The sequence below is a fragment of the Hemicordylus capensis genome, chromosome 2 (genome assembly GCF_027244095.1).
Source record: "Hemicordylus capensis ecotype Gifberg chromosome 2, rHemCap1.1.pri, whole genome shotgun sequence".
Taxonomy (NCBI): domain Eukaryota; kingdom Metazoa; phylum Chordata; class Lepidosauria; order Squamata; family Cordylidae; genus Hemicordylus; species Hemicordylus capensis.
Window position 1 is genome coordinate 122426010 of NC_069658.1, and position 24232 is coordinate 122450241.

Below are 24232 nucleotides of genomic sequence, written 5' to 3' on the forward strand. Positions count from 1 at the left end.
CTCCCTGGACAATATCCCGCTGCACAATTAGGTGGCTCCCATAGAAGTAGTATTCTGCGTTTTAAAGCTATATTTAATATAAACATAAATAACCCACCCCCAGCATAACACCTACACCACAAGAAGTCAACCTTGGCACTCCAGCTGTTGCTGAGCTACAACTCCCATCATTCTTAGTGAAAATTTATTGTTACTGGGATGATGGGAGCGTTAGTTCAGCAACAGCTGGAGTGCCAAAGTTGCCTACTCCTGATCTGCATGAATACAATATAGCAATATTCAGTGGGCAATGGAACTATTCTACTCATGTACAGAGGAGAGAAAAATTTTCACTAGATCCTCCTTCCTTCTTTACTCCCCTGCCCATGAGAATATGTCTCTTGGGATTGGTGGGACTTTGAGAGTCCATTAACCTTCAGGGGCATATTTTTGTGGGTAAAGGGGCCTGCAGAGGAAAGGGGGGGAATTGATGAAAATTGCTCCTCCCCCTGTGCATGAGTGGAAGCGTTCAATTCATGCAAGTCTTAGTCTGAGTGTTGCCCAATTCCTCCACCCGCCGCCGTAAAAATATAGCAGTAAGTCAATGTACATGGTTAAAATGCCAAGATGTTTTTCTGGAGAAAACATTTGGAGAAACTTCCAGATGTTTTCTAGGCTACTTAATTCTCCTTTCCTGTTCTGTTTTAAGCACTGGATGCATCCTTGGTGTAGGACTTGTTCTGTCAACAATGAGCTGCAGCAGCCAAACAGATTCTCATTTTCACATCTCTGCTTCCCTTCATAAACTCTGCAAATACTTGGAAGATGCAGAATACCAAAGCAGAACATTCCAGGAGGTAAGATGATGCTCTCACACTGTTCTCCTACATTTGTTACTTATCTGTTCTGTTTCTGATGTAAATTTTGTCTTGCTGAGGCATAGGTACATAAAATATGTATGAAAAGGAAACATCATTGATCCATTCATAAATGTTCTTTCCTTTGCCCAGATCCTTGCCTACACAATCGCCTGTGTCTGTGTCTCTGCTTTCAGCGTTAGGATCATTGAGGCTACAGAGGCTGAGGAAGTCATGAACAAGTTGCAGAAATTAGCAGAAACTAATCAACAGGTTGTATATGTAATCCCTTTTTAAAATATGAATATTCCTGTAATGTTATGTACTGTTGTTCTGATCTTTTATGGTGCTAATGCTTTCCCGTGCCCCCTCATTATCCATGGTCCCAGCACCCGCGGTTTTGCATATCTGTGGTTGGGTCATAGGGACCCAGTTTCTTTAGTTGCAGGGTGAAAATAGGGTTGTTTTCACTGGCCACTTAATCTTTTAAACAAAAATTATTATTTAGGTGATGCCAGCAACATACATGGTGCTTCACAGAGTGCTTGTCCAGGTGTCACACAGAGCCACAGTTAAATCTTTGCTCCGCGTGACGACCCCAAGCCTCGGGATCATACACCTCCCTCTCCTATACTTGCACTGTTTTTGAAAGAATTCTGTTTCCAATTGCAGTTAAAAACAAACCAAGATCACTCATGATGTCTGAACTAACTGATCTTGGTTTATTCTGACCAATTAACCTGAAATAAGCAAGATCTGAAAGCTCCTTCAAATCTTGGATTCATGTCTCCGTTTATTTCAAGCAAATTGGTTAGAATAAACCAAGATCACTTGGTTTAGATGTCATAACCAATCTTGGTTTGTTTTTAACCTCCATCAAAAGTAGAATTCTTCCAAGGATTGCATAGGCAGGGGAGGAGGGAGCACAGGCTCCCAAGGGTATGTCACATGGAACAAACATATAACCATGGTTACATGTGACATCTGAACCAGTCCAGAGTAACTTTCCTTGGTACTCCCAATGTCAGAGGGGCTTGCAATCTAAATTTTGACACTGAGGGAAACGGGATGAAGGAGTACTGGGAGAGGCAGTAATTCCAGGGAATGAGTATGCACAGATCTAACTACACATACTTAGATTTGTTTGGGCGAGAGGTATATGAGGCTAGGCTAATTAACCCACCAAAGAGGTGGGCTGCATTGATGTTCCAGGAGAGCTTGACACCCATAGTGGTAGTGTTTGTTTCAGGCAGTAGCCTTGTCAGCTATAGGACTCAGCTTTAGCTCCAACCCAAACCAGTGGGGCTTAGTTCTAATTTTTAAACATATATGCCCCTCTTTCAAGTCTCTCATCTCTACATCGACACTACAAGCATTCTTGATTGAACAGCCATTCCTTCTCTCTAAAGAGCCCTAGGAATTGTAGCTGTGTTTGGGTTGATTGTATGGACAGATACATGGGTAGAGACCTAAATCTTTGTAGCTGCACTAAACAACAATTTTCAGACTTTTGGGGGGTGTATGTGTGCGGGGGGTGAGCCCATGATATTTAAACAATCTAATTGGTATACATTTATAGCATAGATGTGCCCTTTCTTTTTCTCCTTCTAGCTTTTCTTTTGTCTATTTGCTTTTTTTTTTAAAGCAAATTTGGGGGGACTACTGATATAACCCATCTTAAGTCAAATTATGACCCAAGTGAATTCAAATCGATACCCAGGCTACATTGGAATATATGTCTGCCTTTGATTCATCCCCACTCACCCCCAATTCAGATTTGTCCCTTATTAGCAACCATATGCTTTCATTATTCCTGTGCTGCTCTTTGCAATGCAATGGCTCTTCTTGTAAACAGCTGCAGAGGAGCAATGAGGCAAAAGAGAAAAGATGAGTAGCCAAGCAAGACAGCATGCTTGCAAGTGGATTCTGCTTGGAAGGGCCAGCTGCTGTGTCTGCTTGCAAAGACGTAAATTCACTTGTAGGCAGGCATTTTAGTTTTATATTCCTAGCACCAAACCAGATGATGTTTCTTATGGTGCTTGTCTAGTTACCCTGAGAAATACTGGATGTTAGTAGCTCTTTAATGAGTTTAATAGACTCTACAGAAACTTTCCCAGAGCAGAACATAGCCAAGTTAAGCCCAAATCAGGAACTCCACCTGGTTTGAGGGGGAACCTTTTTGAACTGTTCCCATAATATCCTGAGACACTTCCCAGTAAATAACTGGTCCAAGTATAACTGGAGAACAAAAAGATAATATGGTCCAATTTTATATATGACAAGCATATAATTCTGACAATATAATTGATGTCACTTGTACCTGGGGAAACAGCCCTTTTCAGTGTAGTTCCCTTTCAATTAAGGAACATTGCTTCCTTAATACTTTTCAGAGAGAAAAAAGGCTTTATATTGGAAATAGACATTTCAAAAAAATATATAGGGCTGCCACCAAAAATTGTAACCCTGTGTCTGCTTCTCCCCTTCCATTCCTTTACAAGTAATTCATTTTACCCCATGTCTTAATGTCATTTACACTGAATGTTTCTTCAACCCTGACTCCAATTATTTGGTTGTGGCTGGCAGTGAGATATTAAATAGGGATGTGCAGGATGTTCCGAGCTTGGAATAAGCAGCTTCGAGTCTTCCGAGCTCAAAACAGAACACCCTTCAAATGAACTCAAGCTCAGAACGGAATGACCCTGTTTTGAGTCGGAATGTTTCAAGTGTTCTGAGTAGCTCCAGGATGGGTGGAGAGGGGTGGCAGGAGGTACCTTTAAAAACCTGGCTACTTCTTGTACCTGCCAGCCTTCATGAGCAGCAGGGCCCTACTGGGGATCTTGCACTGAGGCTGCCCCATCTGTGCACATGCAGCAGCCATTTCTGCATGCTTGGAAATCTTGAAACCTGAGCTCATTCTGTCAGAACAACTGACTTGACCGGTTCTTCTGATGGAATGTTCTGGGGATTTGTGTTCTGTTCTGAGCTCAGAACAGAATGTAAATCCCGTATTGTGCACATCCCTAATATCAAGGCAAGAGGTAAGTTGAATTCGATGGTGCATACGGTAAGTGGGGGAAACTATATTGTATACTGCAGCCCTCTGTATGTGTGCACGTTTGTAACATCTACCGTATTTTATGGACTATAAGACTCACTTTTTTCCTCGAAAAATATCTGTCAAAATTCAGGAGCGTCTTATATGTTTTAACAGTTTAATATGTTAAAACTCTGAAAAACTGGATTAAAATTAAGGTGCGTCTTATAGTCTGTAGCGTCTTATAGTCCGTAAAATACGGTAGTTCTATGCTATATGACCTGAGCTAAAACATCCCTTTGTTTAGCACCAGAAGCAAATCTGCTCATCTCAGTGTTAGTGGACAGGGGAAATTGGTTTTTTCCATATTTAAGCTCAGCAACATAAAGCTTTTTGGTTTTCATTTTTGTTTTTTGTTTTTTTAAAGAACTTGCAATTTTGTAAAGCAATATTAAAATTTGGAAAAAAATTCTTCTAGGTTTACATATGATTATGAATGGCCTTTCAAAATTGCTTCCTTTTTTACCTTCCATGTGCTGTTGCAGACTTCTGGCTTTGCTCTAGCATTGGGTAGCATCGTTTATGGATTGTCTGTCTGTGGACATGGTAAAGCAGAAGACCTCAGTAACAGACTGCTTCCTGCCTGGATGAAAATTGTACTTGCAGAGGTAAACAGTTTTTGTTAACCATTTGAACCCATAATGCAACTGGTATTTACAGGCATCGTGCCTGTAAGGCTGGAGGTGGCCTATAACCACCAAACTAGTAGCCATTGATAGAGCTGACCTCCATGAATTTGTCTAAGCCCCTTTTAAAGCCATACAAGCTAGTGGCCATCACCACATCCTGTGACAGAGAATTCCATAAATTACAGTAATTATGCATTGTGTGAAATTGTTGTTTTAATTGTTTTTATCGTGATGTAAACCACCCTAAGCCATTTTGGAAGAGCAGTATATAAATCTAATAAATAAATTAAAATCAATCAATCAATCAATCAATCCCTTAAGAAGAGTATACATCATTTCATTAGTGTCAAAGCTTTAGAAGCAAATATATCAGAAGCAATAATCTACTTGATGTTTTCAGACAAATGGATGGTATAGGATCATCAATATGTTTTATCATTTCTGAACTACTGATTGCCTTTGCTTTAACTTGGTGACTCTCAGGCTTGCTACCTTTGGGGTTATGTCTTCCCCACATAATCTTTTCTTCCAATTAGTCTCTGCAAGTTTGCTGCTAAACCCCTCTCTGTTGTAGAAGATCTTGGAGTGTTTTGGGACCCCACTACCGTGGAACACCTAATAACACACTCGAAGTGTTCCTGCTACTGTAGGGGAATATTGGTAATGGAAGGCAAGGTTCCTTTCAGGGAAGTGTGTCTGCCATTACCAGTCATCTTCTTGAACAAATCCTGGTACACTTCTGAGGAACCCCAGAATTTTCTGGAGCACTGGCTGAAACTCAGTCCAGTACAAACACACTGAATGGAATGCAAGACAATAACACTGAAACTCAATGCAGTACAAACAACTAACCAATTTATAACCATCTAACCAACCTTTCAACATCTAACCGATGAACGGCAGTTTGTTTATTTGCTCTCATCCACTTTACAACACAGTAAATTTATATGTGGCATGTTGGATTTCAGGGAGCCCCTACGATGCAACGACTTGCAGCAGTTAACGGGCTGGTTTCAGTGGTGGGTTCTGAAGGAGCCATGATACAGGTAGAGACATGAGTGTGCCATATAACAAAAAAAATTAATTTAAATTTAATTTCAAAAAGAAGTTTATGGAGACAACTTTGCAACTGTGTGGTTTTTTTCAGCAGAATTAAGGGAATCTTGTTTTGTGGCCATAATTTGTTCCTGACAATATAAATATATGTATGTTAGTATGTATGTATTTATGTATGTATAGGAATCTAAATATGTGCATGTGCGGCGGCCATTTGCATGGTCAGCATGCACTGAGGCCACGTGCATGCTGCCATTGCACGAGGGCAGCTGGGGAGAGTACCGCCGATGCGTGATGGTAGCTGGGGAGAGCACTGTTGAAACAGGAAGCTGCAGCAAGCGGCAGAAGAGCAGGTATGGGCCTGCTCTCCTCCCTTTTAAAGATGCTGGGGCTGTGCTGCAAATTGTTGCTCAAATCACGATTCATGCACATCACTTTTTCCTTATAGTGTTTTTCAATCCTTAAAGCAAAACACAGCTATTTGTTTGTGTGATTATTCATGTATACTACTATGAGTAGTTGAAAAGCATTGTTCTCTCCATTGAACACTTGTCAGATATGTTGACAAGTGCAAAATGTATACTACTTATGATGGTTGGACTCTGGGCAGAGGGAGGATTTGTATACTGCAAATGGAAAATCCTTTTGTGAGATCCTTGTCAGTGAACTCCAAATTCTCATTGGAGAAGGACAAGTTTCACCTTCACTGCAGTGTGAATTCCAAATGTTGCACTTTATTTCCTCCATATGAATGAGTGGTAACCATTCACTGATGTGGAGGGAAGTAAAGGGATGAACAATTGCGGTAAGGGATAAAACCCATTCTGGGATATGTTTATTGGTCATGCAATAATTAGAGGATTGTTTATATAGTGCCATAAGTGTACATAATGTAAGAGTATATCAGATGGTCATGTTTTCCCTAGATAACCTGCTGGAGTAGAAGAGAAGAGGAGCAGACAGCAGGCAAAGCTAGAAATGGTGTGATTGTTACTCAGGCCAGACAAGATGTCTAAGCAAGAAATGGAACATTAATTTCTAAAGCTGTTTTCTTCCTATTACAATATGCTTCCTGAAAGGGCAATGGTTTTTGTTTTTAGAAAATTTCTATATTTTGCTTGGGCAGCTCTATAACTTTAAGATGTTTTCTTTCAAAAGAAAGAACTTGGGAAGTTTCCAAGTAGGTATAGGGCTATAGTTTTATGTTAGGTAAAATCCATGGATTTTAACAGAATACGATACAAAAATGTTTGAGTATTATCATGTTTCCAATATTATGAATATGTTATCTTAGCTTATGTGAGAAATATAAAATATAAAACTTAAGTCTTATACACAAATATGGCCATTTGAGCATTTTTCTGTGTTTGGCTTTACCTTTAGTTGCTCATAATGTTATTTTCTCCTCCTATCCCTTTCCACCCTTTCTCTGGCAGCTGAAATCTGAAGCTGTCCAGTCTTCTCAGTTTCAGAGCAAACTTAATGAAGTCATCAGAACTCTGAGTCAGGTGAGAGCCTTCAGTTGATATTTGCACATAGTTCAGCAATCTAATTAGGATATTACATGGGTTGTCTAGTGTGATGAGGAGGGGGAGGGGGAGCAGAAATAAGCTCGGCACCTTGATTTCCAGCTCTAGCAATGCCCCGCAACTTCCAAATCCTCTGATATTTGTTCTTTTTTGAGGGTTTGGGGGGGGGGGTTGCAGAAAAGAGCCACAAAATGGCTCAGCAATACAAAATGGTGGCAGGAAATGAAGTCATAAGTCATTTCTGACCACTCAGGAACCACAGGTAGGCAAATAAAAACTCTTTTTTTGCTCTGCATATAAAGAAATTGGGTCCCTATGACCCAACCACAGATATGCGAAACCGTGGGTGCCAGATCCACGGATAATGAGGGCCACCTCTACTCATTCTCCTGATACATTGTTTAATGATGCAAGCACATATTAAGGAAGCTACCCTGCTATTTAATGTGTGATGGTTGTATCTGCAGATAATCAGCTTTTCTGGGGTGATTGGCCTTCAGACAAATGCAGCATGGCTCCTGGGACACCTGCATCTCTCCAGTGTGTCTGCAACCCATAGCCGAACATTGGGTAAGCCTAACAGAGAATTCTTTTAAAGTTTAGTTTACTCTTAAGACAGGGACATATTTCCACTATGATAGAGTGTTTCTAGAACAGGGAGAAGCCCTCTGAAATATTTGTGCTCCGGGCAATTGTAACGAAGATTCAGAACGGAGCAGTACGCCAGCTCTTCCTGCTGTACGCCAGCTCTCCCTGTGTCCCTGCCGCTGCTTGAATGAAGCACACGTCGTTAGTCGGAGTCTCTCTCACTGAGAAGAGGTGGGAGGGCTAACGATAGTGGGTGAGATGATGCCAAAGGGTAACGTGGCCGGAAGGCCTTGGTGGTACTGCTGTGAACGTGGAAGCAGCAGCGCCACTCTCCTGGCTGGTGACTTGGCAGGTGGCATCCCTGTCCCACCCCCCCACCCCCATTGTGGCAAATGAGAGGAAGCACAGGGACACACCTTGTGCAACCACCGGTTGGGACAGCAGCAGTGGCAATGTCTTTTGGCGCCGTTACCCTTGTGCATCCTGTCAGCCAGTGAATGTACTTCCATGCATCCTTTACAAATGGATGTTCTCCAATCATGCTGGCAATCTCTTAGTTTTGAATTTACAAGCAGCAAGAGGCAAATGATTTGACCAGATGTGTGTCTGATATTCTTCTGTCTTCACAGTTCCTCCAGACTTTAGCTACCTGCCTGAGAAGAGCTTCCTTAGGGCAGCTATTGACTTTATTATTGAAGGTGGAAAGAAAGGTAAAGCAGCAAGCTTTAATAATGAAAACATTTGTTTTGTAAAATAAGGATTGTATTCCTCTCCCCACCCGCAACACACATGGACACACAGCCCTGAATAATTGCTGACAGTGTGGTACAAACTCATTCCCGCCTTTGTACAATACTTATCAATAGCAACAGAATGGTATTGTTGTGTTTGTAACATAAAGGTAGAAGTTTTAAAAAAAACCAGTTTCTACAACCCTCCACTATATTTATGCAGTATTCTAGGTGCCTGCTGATTCTCACATTTAAGTAGTTCAAGCCTGAGGCTGCTTCATCTCACTCCCAAACAAGCTCAGTGGGCTCAAAAAATTTTGAAACACAAGGCAGGCAAAATTGGTGGGTAGAGGAAGGATTAAACACTCCTTCCTACTCAGTAGTCCCCCCCCCCTTCAAGCACCAATCACCTGGATTTTGAAGCACATGTCTGGAATCCCCGCATTTCTCTAGATCATAGTGGAATGTGTTCAGATGCCATAAACAAATGTATTCAGATGATATAAACGAATGAAATATACCAAGGTGTGGCTCCCTTTCCTGGCATATTTTGAACATGTCTCATTTCATCTACGCTGCACCAATCTCAGCTCTTCACATGTTGGGCTGCTTCTCTTATTAGGATGACTGTGCTTGATTTTAGTTTTACTTACCTGTTTTTTCTGCACCTTGGATTGCTATAAACAGAACAAAAGTTTCATCTAGTTTGATTCAGTTTTCTATTTTATTACCTGTAAGAATAATGCCTCAGATTATATGATACCAATGTGTATTGGTCTGTCAGTCGTGCTCTGAATGTTTGTGTTACTTTCTTTATGGCCTTGTTTTTTATGCGTAGGGTGGATCTCAGGGAATGTGATTTGTACAGGTGAAACTCGGAAAATTAGAATATCATGCAAAAGTCCATTAATTTCAGTAATGCAAATTAAAAGGTGAAACTGATATATGAGACAGACGCATTACATGCAAAGCGAGATAAGTCAAGCCTTAATTTGTTATAATTGTGATGATCATGGCGTACAGCTCATGAAAACCCCAAATCCACAATCCCAGAAAATTAGAACATTACATGGAACCAAGAAGACAAGGATTGTAGAACAGAACAATATCGGACCTCTGAAAAGTATAAGCATGCATATGTATTCAGTACTTGGTTTGGGCCCCTTTTGCAGCAATTACTGCCTCAATGCGGCGTGGCATGGATGCTATCAGCCTGTGGCACTGATGAGGTATTATGGGAGACCAGGATGCTTCATTAGCGGCCTTCAGCTCTTCTGCATTGTTTGGTCTCATGTCTCTCATCCTTCTCTTGGCAATGCCCCATAGATTCTCTATGGGGTCAGGTCAGGCGAGTTTGCTGGCCAATCAAGCACAGTACACTGTATACTTTTCAGAGGTCCGATATTGTTCTATTCTACAATCCTTGTCTTCTTGGTTCCATGTAATATTCTAATTTTCTGGGATTGTGGATTTGGGGTTTTCATGAGCTGTACGCCATGATCATCACAATTATAACAAATGAAGGCTTGACTTATCTCGCTTTGCATGTAATGCGTCTGTCTCATATATCAGTTTCACCTTTTAATTTGCATTACTGAAATTAATGGACTTTTGCACACTATTCTAATTTTCCAAGTTTCACCTGTATACTGCGGGGAGTGTTCTTTTCCTTTATTCATTCTGATTTTTACTTCTTGTATACTTCTATTGTTCTATACTGAAAGTCCAATGCAAAATATAGGGCTGAACCCTTTCAGGATTCTAGTGATGACATTCAGTGATGACATTATGATTTGAGCCTTTGCTTTAGGCCCTGAACAGGTTTCTCCTAACTTGGTAAAAGTGGCAATGACACCCATCGCATTAATTGGAGAAAACTACCAGTACCCACCAGTGAACTGGGCATCAATTCTTTCCCCTCTGATGAGACTAAATTTTGGTAAGATCTATATTATTATTGCTTCAAGACGAGCCATACGCAGCGACGTGGTAGGAAGGAGGTGATTGGCTGTTCTCCAAGATGGGCCATGCGTGGCGACGTGTTGGGAAGGAGGCGATTGGCTGAGTCTGCAAGCAGAAGCACCTGATTGGGCAGTGGGGATTTCATATGCAGAGTATGCAAGCAGAAGCACCTGATTGGGCAATGGGGATTCCATATGCAGATAGGGAGAAGGAGCCTGTGAGAGCAGAAGCACCATGGTGATTGGGCAGTGGGGATTCCCTATGCAGATAAGGAGGAGGGGCCTGTGATGGTTAAGGTCAGTTGGAATGCAGCTGTTACTGGTTGGAAGATGTTCTGGATATAAAAGGATAGCAGGCAGGGGTCTGCAAAAAGACAGGTCCTGAGGGAGGAAAGAGCCCATTCAGGAGAAGGAGGATGCCGTTGTGTAAATGAACAAAATCGGTTAACTCAGGGACGGAGGGAGAAAAAACATGAAGGGAAGGGGAAGAAAGAGTGGAGAAGAGCAAGTGGAGGAGAGAGAAAGAGAAAAAGAAGGGAGGGGAAAGAGAGACAGAAGGAAGGGCAAGGGACGGGCCTGAGCCTGTCAGCAGCCTGAGGGGAATGAGTGGCCATGGCAGCACTGGCAGCAAGGAAGGGCCCAGTCAACCACTGCTGCTGTTTGGGGCTACTGAGACCATTGTAAGAGGGAGGCAGGCAGGCAAGGGATGGGCCTGGGTCTGTCAGCAGCCTGAGGGGAACGAGCGGCCATGGTGGTGGCAGCAGCGAGGAACGGCCCAGTCAACCACTGCTACTGCTCCTGAAGGGAGGAGCAGGCTCGGGTGAGGGTGGGGAGGTATCTGGGGATAGGGGGCTGCAGTTTGGCCAATAGGCAGCAGAAATGCTGCAGCCACGACCAAGAATTGTGAGGAGGATGGAAGCAACAGGATGGAGGAGGAGCAGGAGTGCAGACCAGGTGAGGGTGGGGAGATCTCTGAGGTGAGGGGAGCAATCAAGTACTAACGCGCAGATGCTCTAGAGCGTGCAAGAGTTCCAGCATTGAAGCGGAGAGAAATAATGGCAGCGGTCAGGATGCAGAGGTGGAGGGCTGGCAGGCGAAGCCCCTCTGTCCAGAAGAGGTGGGTGGACAGAGGGCGAAGCCCTACCAGCTGGGAGGAGAAGGTGGGAGGCGGTGATGGGATGGCCTGGCCCTGGCCCGCCCAATGGGGGGGAGCGAGTGAGCGAGCGGCGGGGGGGAGAGCGAGCAAGCGAGCGGCTGGGGGAGATCGAGCAAGAGAGCTGCAGTGGGGGGAGAGTGAGCTGCGGGGGATGTCACAGGCTCAGTACACGACTGCACAGATGCTCTGTGTGGGATCAGCTAGTTTGTTTTTAAAATCTACTGAACGGTGTCCATGTTACCATTGCAGATAAGATTTCTCTGAAAAAAGTCCTTCAATAGATATGGAGCACCTAATGTATTTTAAAGGCTTTGCATCCAATAAGCATATATTGGAAATGGCATTCTGTGCACCTTCGAGTACTCATTGCTAAGCAATCCTGAGAGATTAAAAGATCTGCAAATACAAATGTTAACTTCATCTACCATTTTCGCCTCCCACCAAATTTATATCTGGATCATAAATTTCATGAGCAAGAGGGTAAAATGAAGGAAGGAGATTTGTATTTTATTTATTTACCGCCCTTCCAAAAATGGCTCAGGGTGGTTTGCAATATCACAATTGGGTCTCTCAGGGTGGAAATACGTGCCAGCTTCATTCATGGTTCTGGGAACTGAGGCGTGCTTCTCTGTTGCAAAGCCATAGCAGAGGGGACAATCTGCAGTGAAGCCATAAAAAGTAGGGTGCAGAGCTCTTTCACCCCAGTGGGGTTTCTCAGACTTCTGTTTCTCATGTCAAATGGGGGAAAACAGTTGCTGGGCTGTGCAGGGGTGGGGTGGGGTGGGGTGGGGGAAATCAGAGGAAACTTCAGCACCTCCATCCTTAGAACTGCTTCTGAACAGCAGATTGCCCCCATATCCCAAAACTTTGCAACAGAGAATCAGCAGTCTGGTTTCTGAGATACATATTTGCCACCAACATATAATTCCACCCTCAGTCATAATAGTGTCCTACTTAAGAGTGTCTAACTACGGTCAGCTGTATTAGGAGGATTACTGCCAGTTGTCTTCTGCAGAAAAGTGCTTTTTCGTCCATCCAATGAGCAAATCATTTTCTGCCCTGAAGTGCTGATATCTGCTAGCATTTCAGTATTTTCTTAACTGAAGGGAACTGGTGATGATGATCTCTGTTCTTTGCTAAAGAAAATTCTTTTTGCTAAGTCTCTTTGCTAAGTCTCTTTTATTCAGCTCTCTCCCATACACAGAGCAGGGAGACATGCTTTGCATGCTCCCAGTACAAACATTGAATACCCATGTTGGAGAAGAGCTGTAAACTATAATGCCACATTGGCTATATGGATATTCATGTTGAGGTGTTTGATGTGGGTAGTGAAGACTGACTGTGGGTTTCCTTTGGGGTCTATTAATGGTGCTCTGTAACTGAATGATGTTTCTGTTGCAGTTGTATTGAATTGTAAGACTCCTTGAGCATAGGAGAAGTGGGGTAGAAACAATGGCTCATATGATGCGCAAGGCAACACCAATATAAGTAGCACTGTGCAACAGCAGGTGTGCTTTTTTCAGTAGTTGCACAACTGTGCTGTTGCACAACACTGCAAGAGCTGGCTTCTGTGTGGAGCAGCACTGGCCAATTAGGAACGCCAGTGAAACAGGAACATAGGAAGCTGCCATATACTGAGTCAGACCACTGGTCTATCTAGCTCAATATTGTCTCCACAGACTGGCAGCAGCTTCTCCAAGGTTGCAGGCAGGAATCTCTCTCAGCCCTATCTTGGAGAAGAGGGAATTTGGAACCTTCTGTTCTTCCCAGAGCAGCTCCTTCCCATAAGGGGAATATCTTACAGTGCTCACACTTCTAGTCTCCCTTTTATATGCAACCAGGGCAAACCCTGCTTAGCTAAGGGGACAAGTCGTGCTTGCTACCACAAGACCAGCTCTCCTCTCATCTCCAGTGTTGCCTTGTGCATCATATGGATGGCTATAAATAAAAGCATCAGAAGTCCCATTTAATCCACAGGCTTCAAACTGCTCTGCTATTGGCCAGAATTGGTCTTCCATTCAATTTTTTCCACACAAAAACTACATAGGACATTCCCCATAGAGACATCAAGGGACAGAGAGGTACCACCCTGAGCCATAGAGCACCTTAGCCAATGATGGTTTTCTGTTTAATTCAGGAACTTCTGGCTGTTTTGTGTGTCCAGTCTTTTTCTTTCTCTATGGCTCCAGCCTCCTCTTTGTTCTTTTAGGTGAAGAAATTCAGCAGCTGTGTGTTGAACTAACTGTGACCCAGACCCCTTCATCTCAGAATGCTGTCACGCTTTTGGGGATGTGGGTAGCACCACCTCTAGTATACAGTCTAAGTGTAAGTGTGTTTGCTCTGAGGGCTATAATCCTTAGTGGATTTCTTTCCCCCTTTTGGCATGTTTACAATTTGTCTATAGTTACTAAAAGTAAAAATCTGAAACCCAGGGTTTTTTATATCTGAAAAGGGTATAATTCATTGTAATTTGAGCATTTTAAAAATGTTTCCAAACTTTTGTAGGCATTCCATATTAAAAAATCTGAAATATACTTTCAAAGGACACACTTAAAAAAAACCAACCCCTCCTTCTCAAAAGAGGGAAGCAAGATTGCTTGTATAATAATGTGTCTCTTGTATAAAAGAAGAATAATTCTTAGCGTCTAATGTCCAATATTTGCTCTTCAGGTAAAAACCAAGAAATTCCTTTTCACTTCCTTTCCTCTGTGGATGAAATATGTAGCAGAAGATAAACTGCAGACCTTCACTGAAGTATTTATGGTGCAGCATTTTGAAGCAAAGAACTATTCAAAAAACCTGGAGCTTTGCTGGTGTGTTTTGCAGGGGCTCAGCCAAGCCATGAAGCTTCCTAGCCCTGCTCAGTACATCTGGAGCTTCCTTTGCAGGGCTGCCGAGAGAATATTTGAGCTTTTGCCAAATGAGATTCGGGTAAGGAAAGTAAATATTTAAAGTACTAGCACAGCACTGTAAAAGGGCTTCTTTTGAGAGTACAAGAAAGACTGGGGAACTGGGATGGCTAGAGGGGAAAACTCTGTGCCTGAAACAGGCCAATAAACCATTGGATGGGGAATTTAAAACAAGGCTTTTACAAAACATACATAATTTGTATTGTAGTACGAAGTGTCATTTTTAAAAAAAAAATGTGGCTAAAATGAAAATAATGCACACCAGCATTAGATTATACAGTTGAAAGGACAATCAAAATAAACAGAAAAAATGTAAAAATTGCTATTGGCTTTCAGGAAGCCAGGATTTCATGTTTTACTATATACATGAATACATATGATGTCATTGTGGAAACTGAAATGCAGAGTAAATAAGAAGAAACAAAGGGGATTTATTACTGTTATTGCTGTTGTTCTTTTAAGGAAACAATTTCTTTTGGAACCACACATGGCAAGTACACCAAGGCAAATGGATTAATAATGTGTTGGTTTGATATAGGCAGAGTCAAATTAATTTTGTTGGATAATTCAGAGCACTGATACTTTTGGAGGGAGGGAGACTCTCTTATAGATGTCCAATTGGACAGTGATGCAGAAATGAAGAAGAAAGTTGAGTAACTGTTAATATACTGTATACTTTCCCGTGAATACAAATAAATACCATTTTGTGTGCTGAAGAGACAGAATAGAATACTTATTTTTGCATGTAAGTTTAATTTGTATCTTTGAGATTCTTCTTAGTACAGTAACAATGCAGAAGCAGCCTTGCTGAGTCAACACCATGATCCACCTATACCATGGTTTCCCGAAAGTTTGAAACCTAGAGCACTATTTTTCATTCTGCCACCCCCCACCCCCGCTGAATTAACATTGGAGGCACACTTGAGATATATATATTTATATTTATATTTTTATCTATTTATATTTATATATTTAGCATTAGCTTTCAGACAATGGGCTATTGTTCTCCTTTCAACTATGAGATTGCTCAGTTTCCAATGTCCCATTTTTTCCTTTGCACAGTGCTTTCTAGGTAATAATGATACTTCTGGGATTCTCCTGTAGCATGGATTACTTCAGAGAATCCAAATGCATCTTTGCTCCATCCCTCAGAATGATGTTTCTGCCCTTCTTGGCTAGGGTTGCCATGTCCCCCGAAATTCCGGGTTTCACCCAGATTTTAAGCATCTCTCTCACATTGCTTAGCCTACCCAGATTGGCTTGGATTTCAGCTTTCATTTTTTTTAAAAAAGCTAAGCTCTAGCCCTTGTAGAAATGTGCAGTAACTGTTCTGCTCAAAAATTATTTTAAAGCCAATTTACATAATATGCAGATTAGGCACCTGGATTTGGAAAGCCAGAATATGGCAACCATCTTGGCTGGAATAGTGGTAAATGCAGACTCCCTGCTACAGGGGCCTAGAGACAAATGCATCTAAAATGGTGGCTTAGTTTTTCAAGGCACAACTTTAGCCCTTCCCAAAGTATATTAGGGTATACTGTGGCACACAGTTTTGGCATTGCTGATTTAGACCAATATTCTCTGTCAGATTCTGGTAAATACATATTCCACAGTGGATGTATATAATGGTATAAAGAACTAATATAACATCCTATATTCTATTTGTTTCATTTTCCATCAGCATCAAATTTACATGTCCTTGCCAAAAAATACCATAATACATCAAGGAAATGTAGTATCTTCTGGCCCCATCTTACCAAAATGTGCATTTCTGATAATCTCAATAGTTTTTATTTATATATATATATATATATATATATATATATACACACACACACACACACACACACACACACACTAGTGGGCCCGGGCACAGAGCATCTGTGCCTCAAGTGGGCCCGCCGCCACCGCCTCTGGCGTCCCCGCGGCCAGGCCAGGCCCGCCCCGCCTCTGGCCTCCCCGCACCTGGCTCGCCACCGCCTCTGGCCTCCCCGCGGCCCGGCCCGGCCCGCCACCACCACCACCACCGCCTCTGGCCTTCCTGCGGCCAGGCCTCGGCCCGCCGCCGCTGCCTCTGGCCTCCCCGTGGCTGGGCCCGCCACCTCTGGCCTCCCCGCGGCCGGGCTGGGCCCGCCGCTGCCGCATGGCCTGCTGCCTTGCCTCCGCGGCTGGGCTGGGCCCGCCAGCCGCCAGCTCGGCTCCGCACAGGCCCGCCGTCGCCTCGCCCGGGCCCGCCGCCTCGGCTCCGCGGCCACCATGGCCGCCCACACTCCTGGCCCGCTGGTTCTCCTGGGTGTGCCGCCAGGACCAATCAGGCACCCCCGCAGCCCAGCCAATCAGCTGGGCTGCCGGGACGCATTTCTCCTGGGCACACCCAGGAGATAGATAGATAGATACATACATACATACACATACAGAGAGAGAGAGAGAGAGAGAGAATGAATATATATTTACTAGGGGTGGATATATAAAAATATATGTTTTTTTAAAGTGCTAATATTGGAAAGGGAGATGCCAGTAACTTTCGGTGCTATGTAATTAGAGGCATGTTGTTAGTGTTTGGGGCATGCTTTTGGTAAATGAATGTATACATTTTAGGAATTTTCAAATAGAGTTGTAGGATAAGTTTTTTTTCTTATTTAGCAATATTATTGGCATCACTTGTTTTAAAGCATGCACATTCCTTTTTCTCTGTTCAGCAAAGTGAGGTGAAGATGTATATAGATGTAGCAAAATGCCTTTCAGAAATGACAGATGCAGAGGTTGACAGGATTTCCCAAATCTCAAAGGTAATGATGTTCTAGCTATCTAATATATCTCTTTCTTTTTATGTGTTATATTGCATTGCACCCCCAGGCCCCAATAAAGACAAGACACATATATTTAGATGAACTAGGGCCACTTTATTAATTCAATTACATGCATCCTGCAGTGAGGCATGACAATTCAGAGTGCGGTTACCCCAACTAAGGGCCAGCCTCATAAGGAGGACCACCCAGTACCGGGTGACAGACTGGGTGTTAATTCTGCCCAGAATGAATCCGGTCCTCATAACAGTCACAGGGTAAAACCCTGCTGAGGGGAGGTCAGACAGCCCCACCCACCCAGGCTGCAAAACTCTGAGTGTTGGGTGCCAGCCTGCCCCCGAGTTGGGGCAGATCCCAGCCCAAGGGCTGCAAAACCTGCAAGGGCTGTTCCTCAGCTTGCCTACTCGCCTGAAATGGTCCTCCAGTCACACGCCAATTAATACATTTAAACTAAACCACACTCATCGACAAGTGACCAATCAAAAGGTGACAACTCTACATCAGTTTCAGTGAGAAGGAGGCAAAAAAGGCCATACCAAGGCCAATCAGGTGTGACCCAAAAAAATTCCTACTTGGCCCCAGTGGCGAGCGGACTTCTCTCACTGAAATGGGTAGGAGGGTGGGCTGCTCAGCCCAGGAAACTGAGAATGAATGCTGTGGAGCTGGCTTCTTAAATTGCCGCTCATTATTTCCTATTGGCTGGCCTGTATCATGTGACAGGTTTTCAACATGGAGGCCTCTGTGTCTGTCTCGGGGGGCTGAAAGCACAACCCCGCCCCCCGCGGACACATAAGAGCGGCGGGGAGCGGCATTCACACTGTGTCTGGGGCATACAGTACATCTGATTTTGACTTTATATCTTCAGTGGTTATTAATTTGCAAGCAGAGAGAAGCCATCCTGGCCATGCTGCAAATGTGGCGCTGGCCGCATTTTACTTACAGACAGGGCGCATGGCCTCATTAGACGTCAGACGCAGGGGGTGATGGGGTGGAGGGGGCCGGCGGTGGTAGGCTGAACATGGCCTGCCGGCGTCCTCCCTACCCTACTGTGAAGCAGTGACTTTGCCACATGAAACAGCTCCGCTGGCCTACACTGGGCAGATGCAATGGAGGCAGAGGAAAAAATGTTTCTTCGCTACTTCCTCCACCATGGAGTAGTGCCTAAATTGGGCTCTAGCCTGTGTTTTATCAGATTTGTTATAAGTCTTCCTCCAGCATCACTCAAGCCGATTTGAAAGTGGTATCTGGATGGCTAAGGACTGGAAGTGCCTAATTTTCCTGGCTTTACTCTTGTGTTTTGGGCTCTGCACTTTTAATTATCACTTCTTTCCTTTGCTTTTTAAAAATACTGTAATCATGTTTTTCAATCTTGTATGTTAACCACCTTGAGTGGTTTGAGGTTTGAGCTAGGAAAGAGCGATATAAATATTCTTAATTAAGCGGTAATAATGTCCTCCACAATCCTTTTAGTCAACATTTCCAGTACAGGTATAGATATCCCAAAGTCTTGATAACATTAGTCTACTTTGATGGAATGAGCTGGAACTTGCAAAAGTCTCTATTCTAAGTAACACCACAGTATTTTAGTGTTGTTTTCAGTTAGAATATTTATTATCTAGAATATTTATATACCACTTTTCACTAAAAAGTTCTCAGAATGGTTCACATAGCAAAAGGAAAGAGAAGGTTTGCTATTTCCTTTTGGGTTTCCTGTCCCAAAGGGGCTCACAATTTAAAAAGAAACACAAAGGAAAGGGACACTGGAAGGATATATGTTGGGCTGAATAGGGCCACTTGTTTTCCCCACGCAAAACATAAGCAACCTAAATATGAGCCATCCAAAGACTGTGTTCTCTTTAAGCAGAGATTAGTGCAGGACCAGCAAAATCTACGACAATTTTCATTGGTTGTGTCTTCTGTCAATCTGACGCCCCACCTCCACCCCACCCACCCCTGTAGCTAGAGTCAGGTAGCTTTTTGCCCCACATTTTTCAAAAGTCAGGTAATGTACTTGGTGCTTTATGTCAGTTTTCAGTGTTGTAGAGGAGTCAATATTCCAAGTTAGTATACCCCTTTCCCCTGCTTTAATGTTTGAGGCACATGTGGGGTTGAACATTGGTTTGCAGTTTGATGTTGGGAATTGCAGTAGTAAAAGCCAAGTGTGCATATGCAGTGATTCCTTTTGGATCTTAGCAGTGGTGTTTGAGCTCTGAAGTATGCTAAGTTCCTTTTGGGTAATGATCAGTTTCATTTATTGTTTGCAAACCCACTTCAAACCATAAAATTTGGTTTCTGGGTGAGCCAAAGTTTGCACTAACCATGGTACGTGTTGGTGCACAAATAATGTGAAACCAGGATGTTGGCTGGTCAGAGACCGCAATAAAGGATTGAGTGAAACCAGGATGCCAGCCAGGGAATTGCTCTGCAGAAAGGAAGGAGGGGAGAATGTATATTTGCGAAGATATCTACTGATTTGCAAATTAAGGATTCTGTCCGGGTATCTTCACAATTGCACTGGGCCAAAGTGAAGATCAGAGACAAATCAAATGAAAACAAATCACAGTTTGGACATATATTGCCCCCTCTGTAGGAAAACCAGAAGGAAATGCCTCACCTAATTACATAAAATGTAGCATTAGTTTGTACCAAAGAGTCTGTTTCCTATTTTTAATCTTGTGTTTTGTGTTGCAGAACAATGTGGAAAAGGTTGTCTTTGTTAAAGTTCATTTAGTTTCTCAAGGCAGACTTCCTTTGCTCAGATGGAATGATGTGATTAGTATTGGAGCTGGGTGCCAACAGAAAGAAGCCATTGTTTGGATGCTGTTGCAGAGTTTCTATCATGCACGAATAGTGAGCCATGAAAACACAGGTAAGGCCATCATGGTAAAAGAAGCTGACAAAGTTTCTGCTTGCTGGCTGTATTATTTAAAAGGGACCACCAGTCAAATCGCTTCTTCTCCATTTCTACTGATTATCCTCTGCACATCCCAGGTTCTTTTGCACAAGCATGCACAATTTATAATCCACAAGCTCAAGAACTGCCCTCCTTTTTTAGTCCCAGGCAGAGAGTAGAAATAAGGAGTTTATCAAGCTGCTTGCTGGTTGTTATTTGGCTTGCTGGGACATCAGTTTTGCAGGTTTGGTTTGTGATATTGTAAATCTCATATGTCAATATCATTCTTATTGATTCAGATCATTGCTGTTCTCCTAAACTACCTGGTTAAGTTAGGGTTAAACTGTACTGTTTTTTAATCACTACATTATGACATCTGTTTCCATATCTTGACTTGTGTATGCTTACTCTGAATGTCTTTGATGTTTCCTAGTTGACAGTAGTGATGGTGCTGAAATTCAGATTTGGGAATGGGTGGATATGTATACCAACATACCTGCTACTCCACCAAGCCCAAGCCCTTTCCTAAAACCATGGCAGAATTGGGATCCAGTGGTAGGGAAATCTGATGACAGCAACAGATGCCTCCTAGGGAGGAGAGCTGGTCTTGTGGTAGCAAGCATGACCCTTAGCTAAGCAGAGTTTGCCCTGGTTGTATACGAATGGGACACTACATGTATGAGCACTGAAAAATATTCCCCATAGGGGATGGAGCTGCTCTGGGAAGAGCATCTCTAGGTTCCAAGTTCCCTCCCTGGAAGCATCTCCAAGATAGGGCTGAGAGAGATTCCTCCCTGCAACCTTGGAGAAGCCTCTGCCAGTCTGTATAGACAATACTGAGCTAGATGGACCAATGGTCTGACTCAGTATATGGCAGCTTCCTATGTCTCTGTCTTTAAATGCTTTTGTGGAATGTTGTGTCGTCCCAGGGAATCCTGGGAAATTGAGTTCCTAATGCCTACTAGCTCAGACTCTTGAACAGAGAAACACTGAATGCTCCGTTTCCTAGGCTTACTGGTGGCATTGTTCATTTGAATATAAAGAGTTCCTCTGGATGTCCTAACATTATGAACTCTCGGGGTGGAGGGTCAGGAATATGAGTTTTTCTAAGAGTTCTCAGAGGTGTAAGCTGGGTAAAGCTCACTCATCCATCACTCAAGTACAGCCATAAGAACTAGCATTTAATTTCTAAAATAGTTGGAGCTTAAGCCCACGTATTTTACAATACTTTCTGTGACTAAGCCCTGGTAGTAATTGCAAAATTGATAATGTCTTCATGTAGCAACAGGATTATATGGACCAAAGATGCATAATATCATTGAACCTAAGCGATTCAAGATCCTATGCAAAACTGAGATGTATTCCTTGCCAAACGGAAGAATATTAAAATATATTTGGTCAAAACCACTAGGACCAGAGAGGACTGTGAAGGGTAGGCCAGTGATAAAGAATGAAGGCTCAAAGTTGAAGAAATCATCTGGCTGGGCTCCCTTTCTGGATGCTGCTGCTGCTTTTCCCTTTTTGCCATCAATGGAGGAAAGAGAATGCTTGATGGAAGCCATAGGAATGCCCTATATCAGACAGACACCCCCTTCATTGTGCTATCTGAATCCTACCACAAGTTACCATTGTTAGCCAGCTGTGATAGCTAATGGTTCTTTAATTTAATTTAATTTTTATTTAAAAGACATACCCCACCCCACCAGTACAGTACATCTTCAATTTTTAGAGGCAGTGTGCTGGGTTGCAGCAGTTGGGGGAGGGATTTCTCCCAGCCCCGTCTCCCCATCCACCCTCCAAGACCATAGAAAAGTGGGAATGTGAAAAAAATGGTGGGGACGGGTAAAGTGGGGGGGGGGAGCAGGTGGCGTTACACACAGCAGATTGTCACCAGCCACATCATGATGGGATTGCATCCAGATGTAGTTGCTGGGCAGTGTGGACCAGAAAGTTCATGCATGTCTTCTGCCACACTAGTCTGAGGGCATGTGAAAATATTCAAAGTGTGAAATGCATAAGTTCTGAAGTGGTAATGCACAGTAACTGAAGTAGGGGTGTGCATGGAACAGCTTGGAATGGAAGACCAATACTCAGAATGTTCTCTTGGAACAACCAGTTGGAATGTTCTGAGAACCATTTTAGACTCCAAAATGGTGCTCTCCTGGCCTCTGCGCATGCACAACTGCCATTTGCGTGGTGGTGCTGACCACACAAATGGCTGCTGCACTTGTGCAGAAGCCAGAAGAGCACCATTTTGGAGTCTAAAATGGCACTCTGAACAGTGGGGTCATTCCGTTCTGAACTTGCCACAGGCCCTTCATTTGAACACTCAAAACAACCTTTTTTGAGTTGGAACATTCCGCACATCAGTCAACTGAAGTGAGGGAAGGTTCCCATCTTATCACTGAAAATGCACATGCAAATTTCACCTTATTGTGTTTTTGCCCTTTATAGGAGTCTTAAAGAGAATGGAGTGGCTCTTGGAACTGATGGGATATATTAGAAATGTTTCCTTAAAGACAACCACTATACAAAATGTGGCTCCTAAAGAGGTACATGCCAAGAAAAGTATTTGTGGTTTTCAGAACAGGCAAACAATTTGTTATATGATTTATGCCCTTCTTGAGCAACATGTGGACATTTTTTCTCACAAAAGCCATCTTATTAACTTCCATTGCAAAAAATGTCAGACTGCTGACAACATATATCAAAATGGTCTTTTGGAACACATGTTTAAAATCTGAAAATTGACCATCTGGCCTGCCTGTATGAAAGAACGGTAGTGGAATTTGAAACAAAAACATCACTCTGTGTGTGTGTGTGTGTGTGTGTGTGTGTGTGTGTACATACACAACCACATACACCCCTACAGCAGTTAAAAAGCAGAGTTCTTTGAGTACCTGTGAAAGCCAACTGTGTAAATTGCTAGCTCGGCTGGCATTTAAAAAAAGCTTTAGTTGTCACTAATATTTTTGCATGCAAAAGTTAATTGAACTTGATACTTCTTGCATCATTTATTTGCTGTCGGGATCACCAAAGAAGTCCCTGGCTCTTTTCATGGTGGTAGTGGTGCAGTAATCATTTATGTAACAATTTCAGAGTTAAAAGTCCTGCAAAATTCAGTGCCACTTCCATAATAATAATATTTAGCATTTATAGTCCTTTCAGTTTAGAATATTCAAAGTGCTTTGCAAACATTATCACTGCTTTACAGCTCAGTCTCTTAGATAGTGTGTGTCAGGGCCCCTCCATGACGCCCCCCTCAATTCCAAGGAGGTGATTTGGTTTTGGTTCTGGGAATTCATTCAGTTTTTACTTTCCATTGCCGCCACCAAATGAATTCTTTTATCCTGCTCTCGGTACTCAACACCTTTGCCTGCATAGCCTTCCGAATGCAGGATAGGCATATATGTTCAGCATATAAATGAAACAAAACTTGAGGTATAAAATGAAAACAAGAATAAGTTTATTATTTACTGATTAGAATAAAGATCTCTGCAAAGCAGAGCACACAAACTTCTCTACCAAGTTTATTTTATTTTATTGTTAAATTTATATACCGCCTTTCATTAAAAACAATCTCAAGGCAGTTTACAAAAGTTAAAAACATACAATAAGTTATTAGGTACATCCCCTGTTCGACTTTCTGAGTGTTTCTTTTCATCTGGATAAAATGTAACATATAGCGGGGTGACATAACTGGGACAGAGGTAATTAAAACTGGGTTGGTAAACTTAGTGAATTCTTCCAGACCTTCTTGTCTGTTACTAGGAGCTGTAACACACACACTCACGCACTCACTCACCACACACATACTCCCACACTCACTCACCAGCTCCTATATCTATTCTATCACAGTATGCTACAGTAGCTCTCAGAGAGCTTTTATGTGTCAAGTGCTTTACAATATTCATCTTTTTGGTGCACTCAACAAACCTGCAAGGTAGGCCACTCCCAGGGGCGGATCCAGAAGGAAATTACAGGGGGTGCAACAGGAATTTTTCCATATAAGCCCCCCCCACCCCAATATAAAAATATTGGGG

General features: G+C 42.8%; 1 protein-coding gene across 4 annotated transcripts in view; it reads left to right on the forward strand.

Moving 5' to 3' along the window:
• The window catches only part of FOCAD (focadhesin), a 234809-nt gene that overhangs the window by 199786 nt on the left and 10791 nt on the right, over positions 1-24232 (forward strand). For all 4 annotated transcript variants that reach the window (XM_053288048.1, XM_053288050.1, XM_053288049.1 and 1 more), the window contains 13 exons: positions 689-836; positions 990-1109; positions 4416-4538; positions 5528-5605; positions 7052-7123; positions 7612-7714; positions 8362-8442; positions 10274-10402; positions 13790-13905; positions 14251-14511; positions 17189-17278; positions 19988-20165; positions 22644-22741. In XM_053288048.1, the coding sequence (XP_053144023.1) occupies positions 689-836; positions 990-1109; positions 4416-4538; positions 5528-5605; positions 7052-7123; positions 7612-7714; positions 8362-8442; positions 10274-10402; positions 13790-13905; positions 14251-14511; positions 17189-17278; positions 19988-20165; positions 22644-22741 (1597 nt within the window). The remainder of the gene's footprint in view (positions 1-688; positions 837-989; positions 1110-4415; positions 4539-5527; positions 5606-7051; positions 7124-7611; positions 7715-8361; positions 8443-10273; positions 10403-13789; positions 13906-14250; positions 14512-17188; positions 17279-19987; positions 20166-22643; positions 22742-24232) is intronic.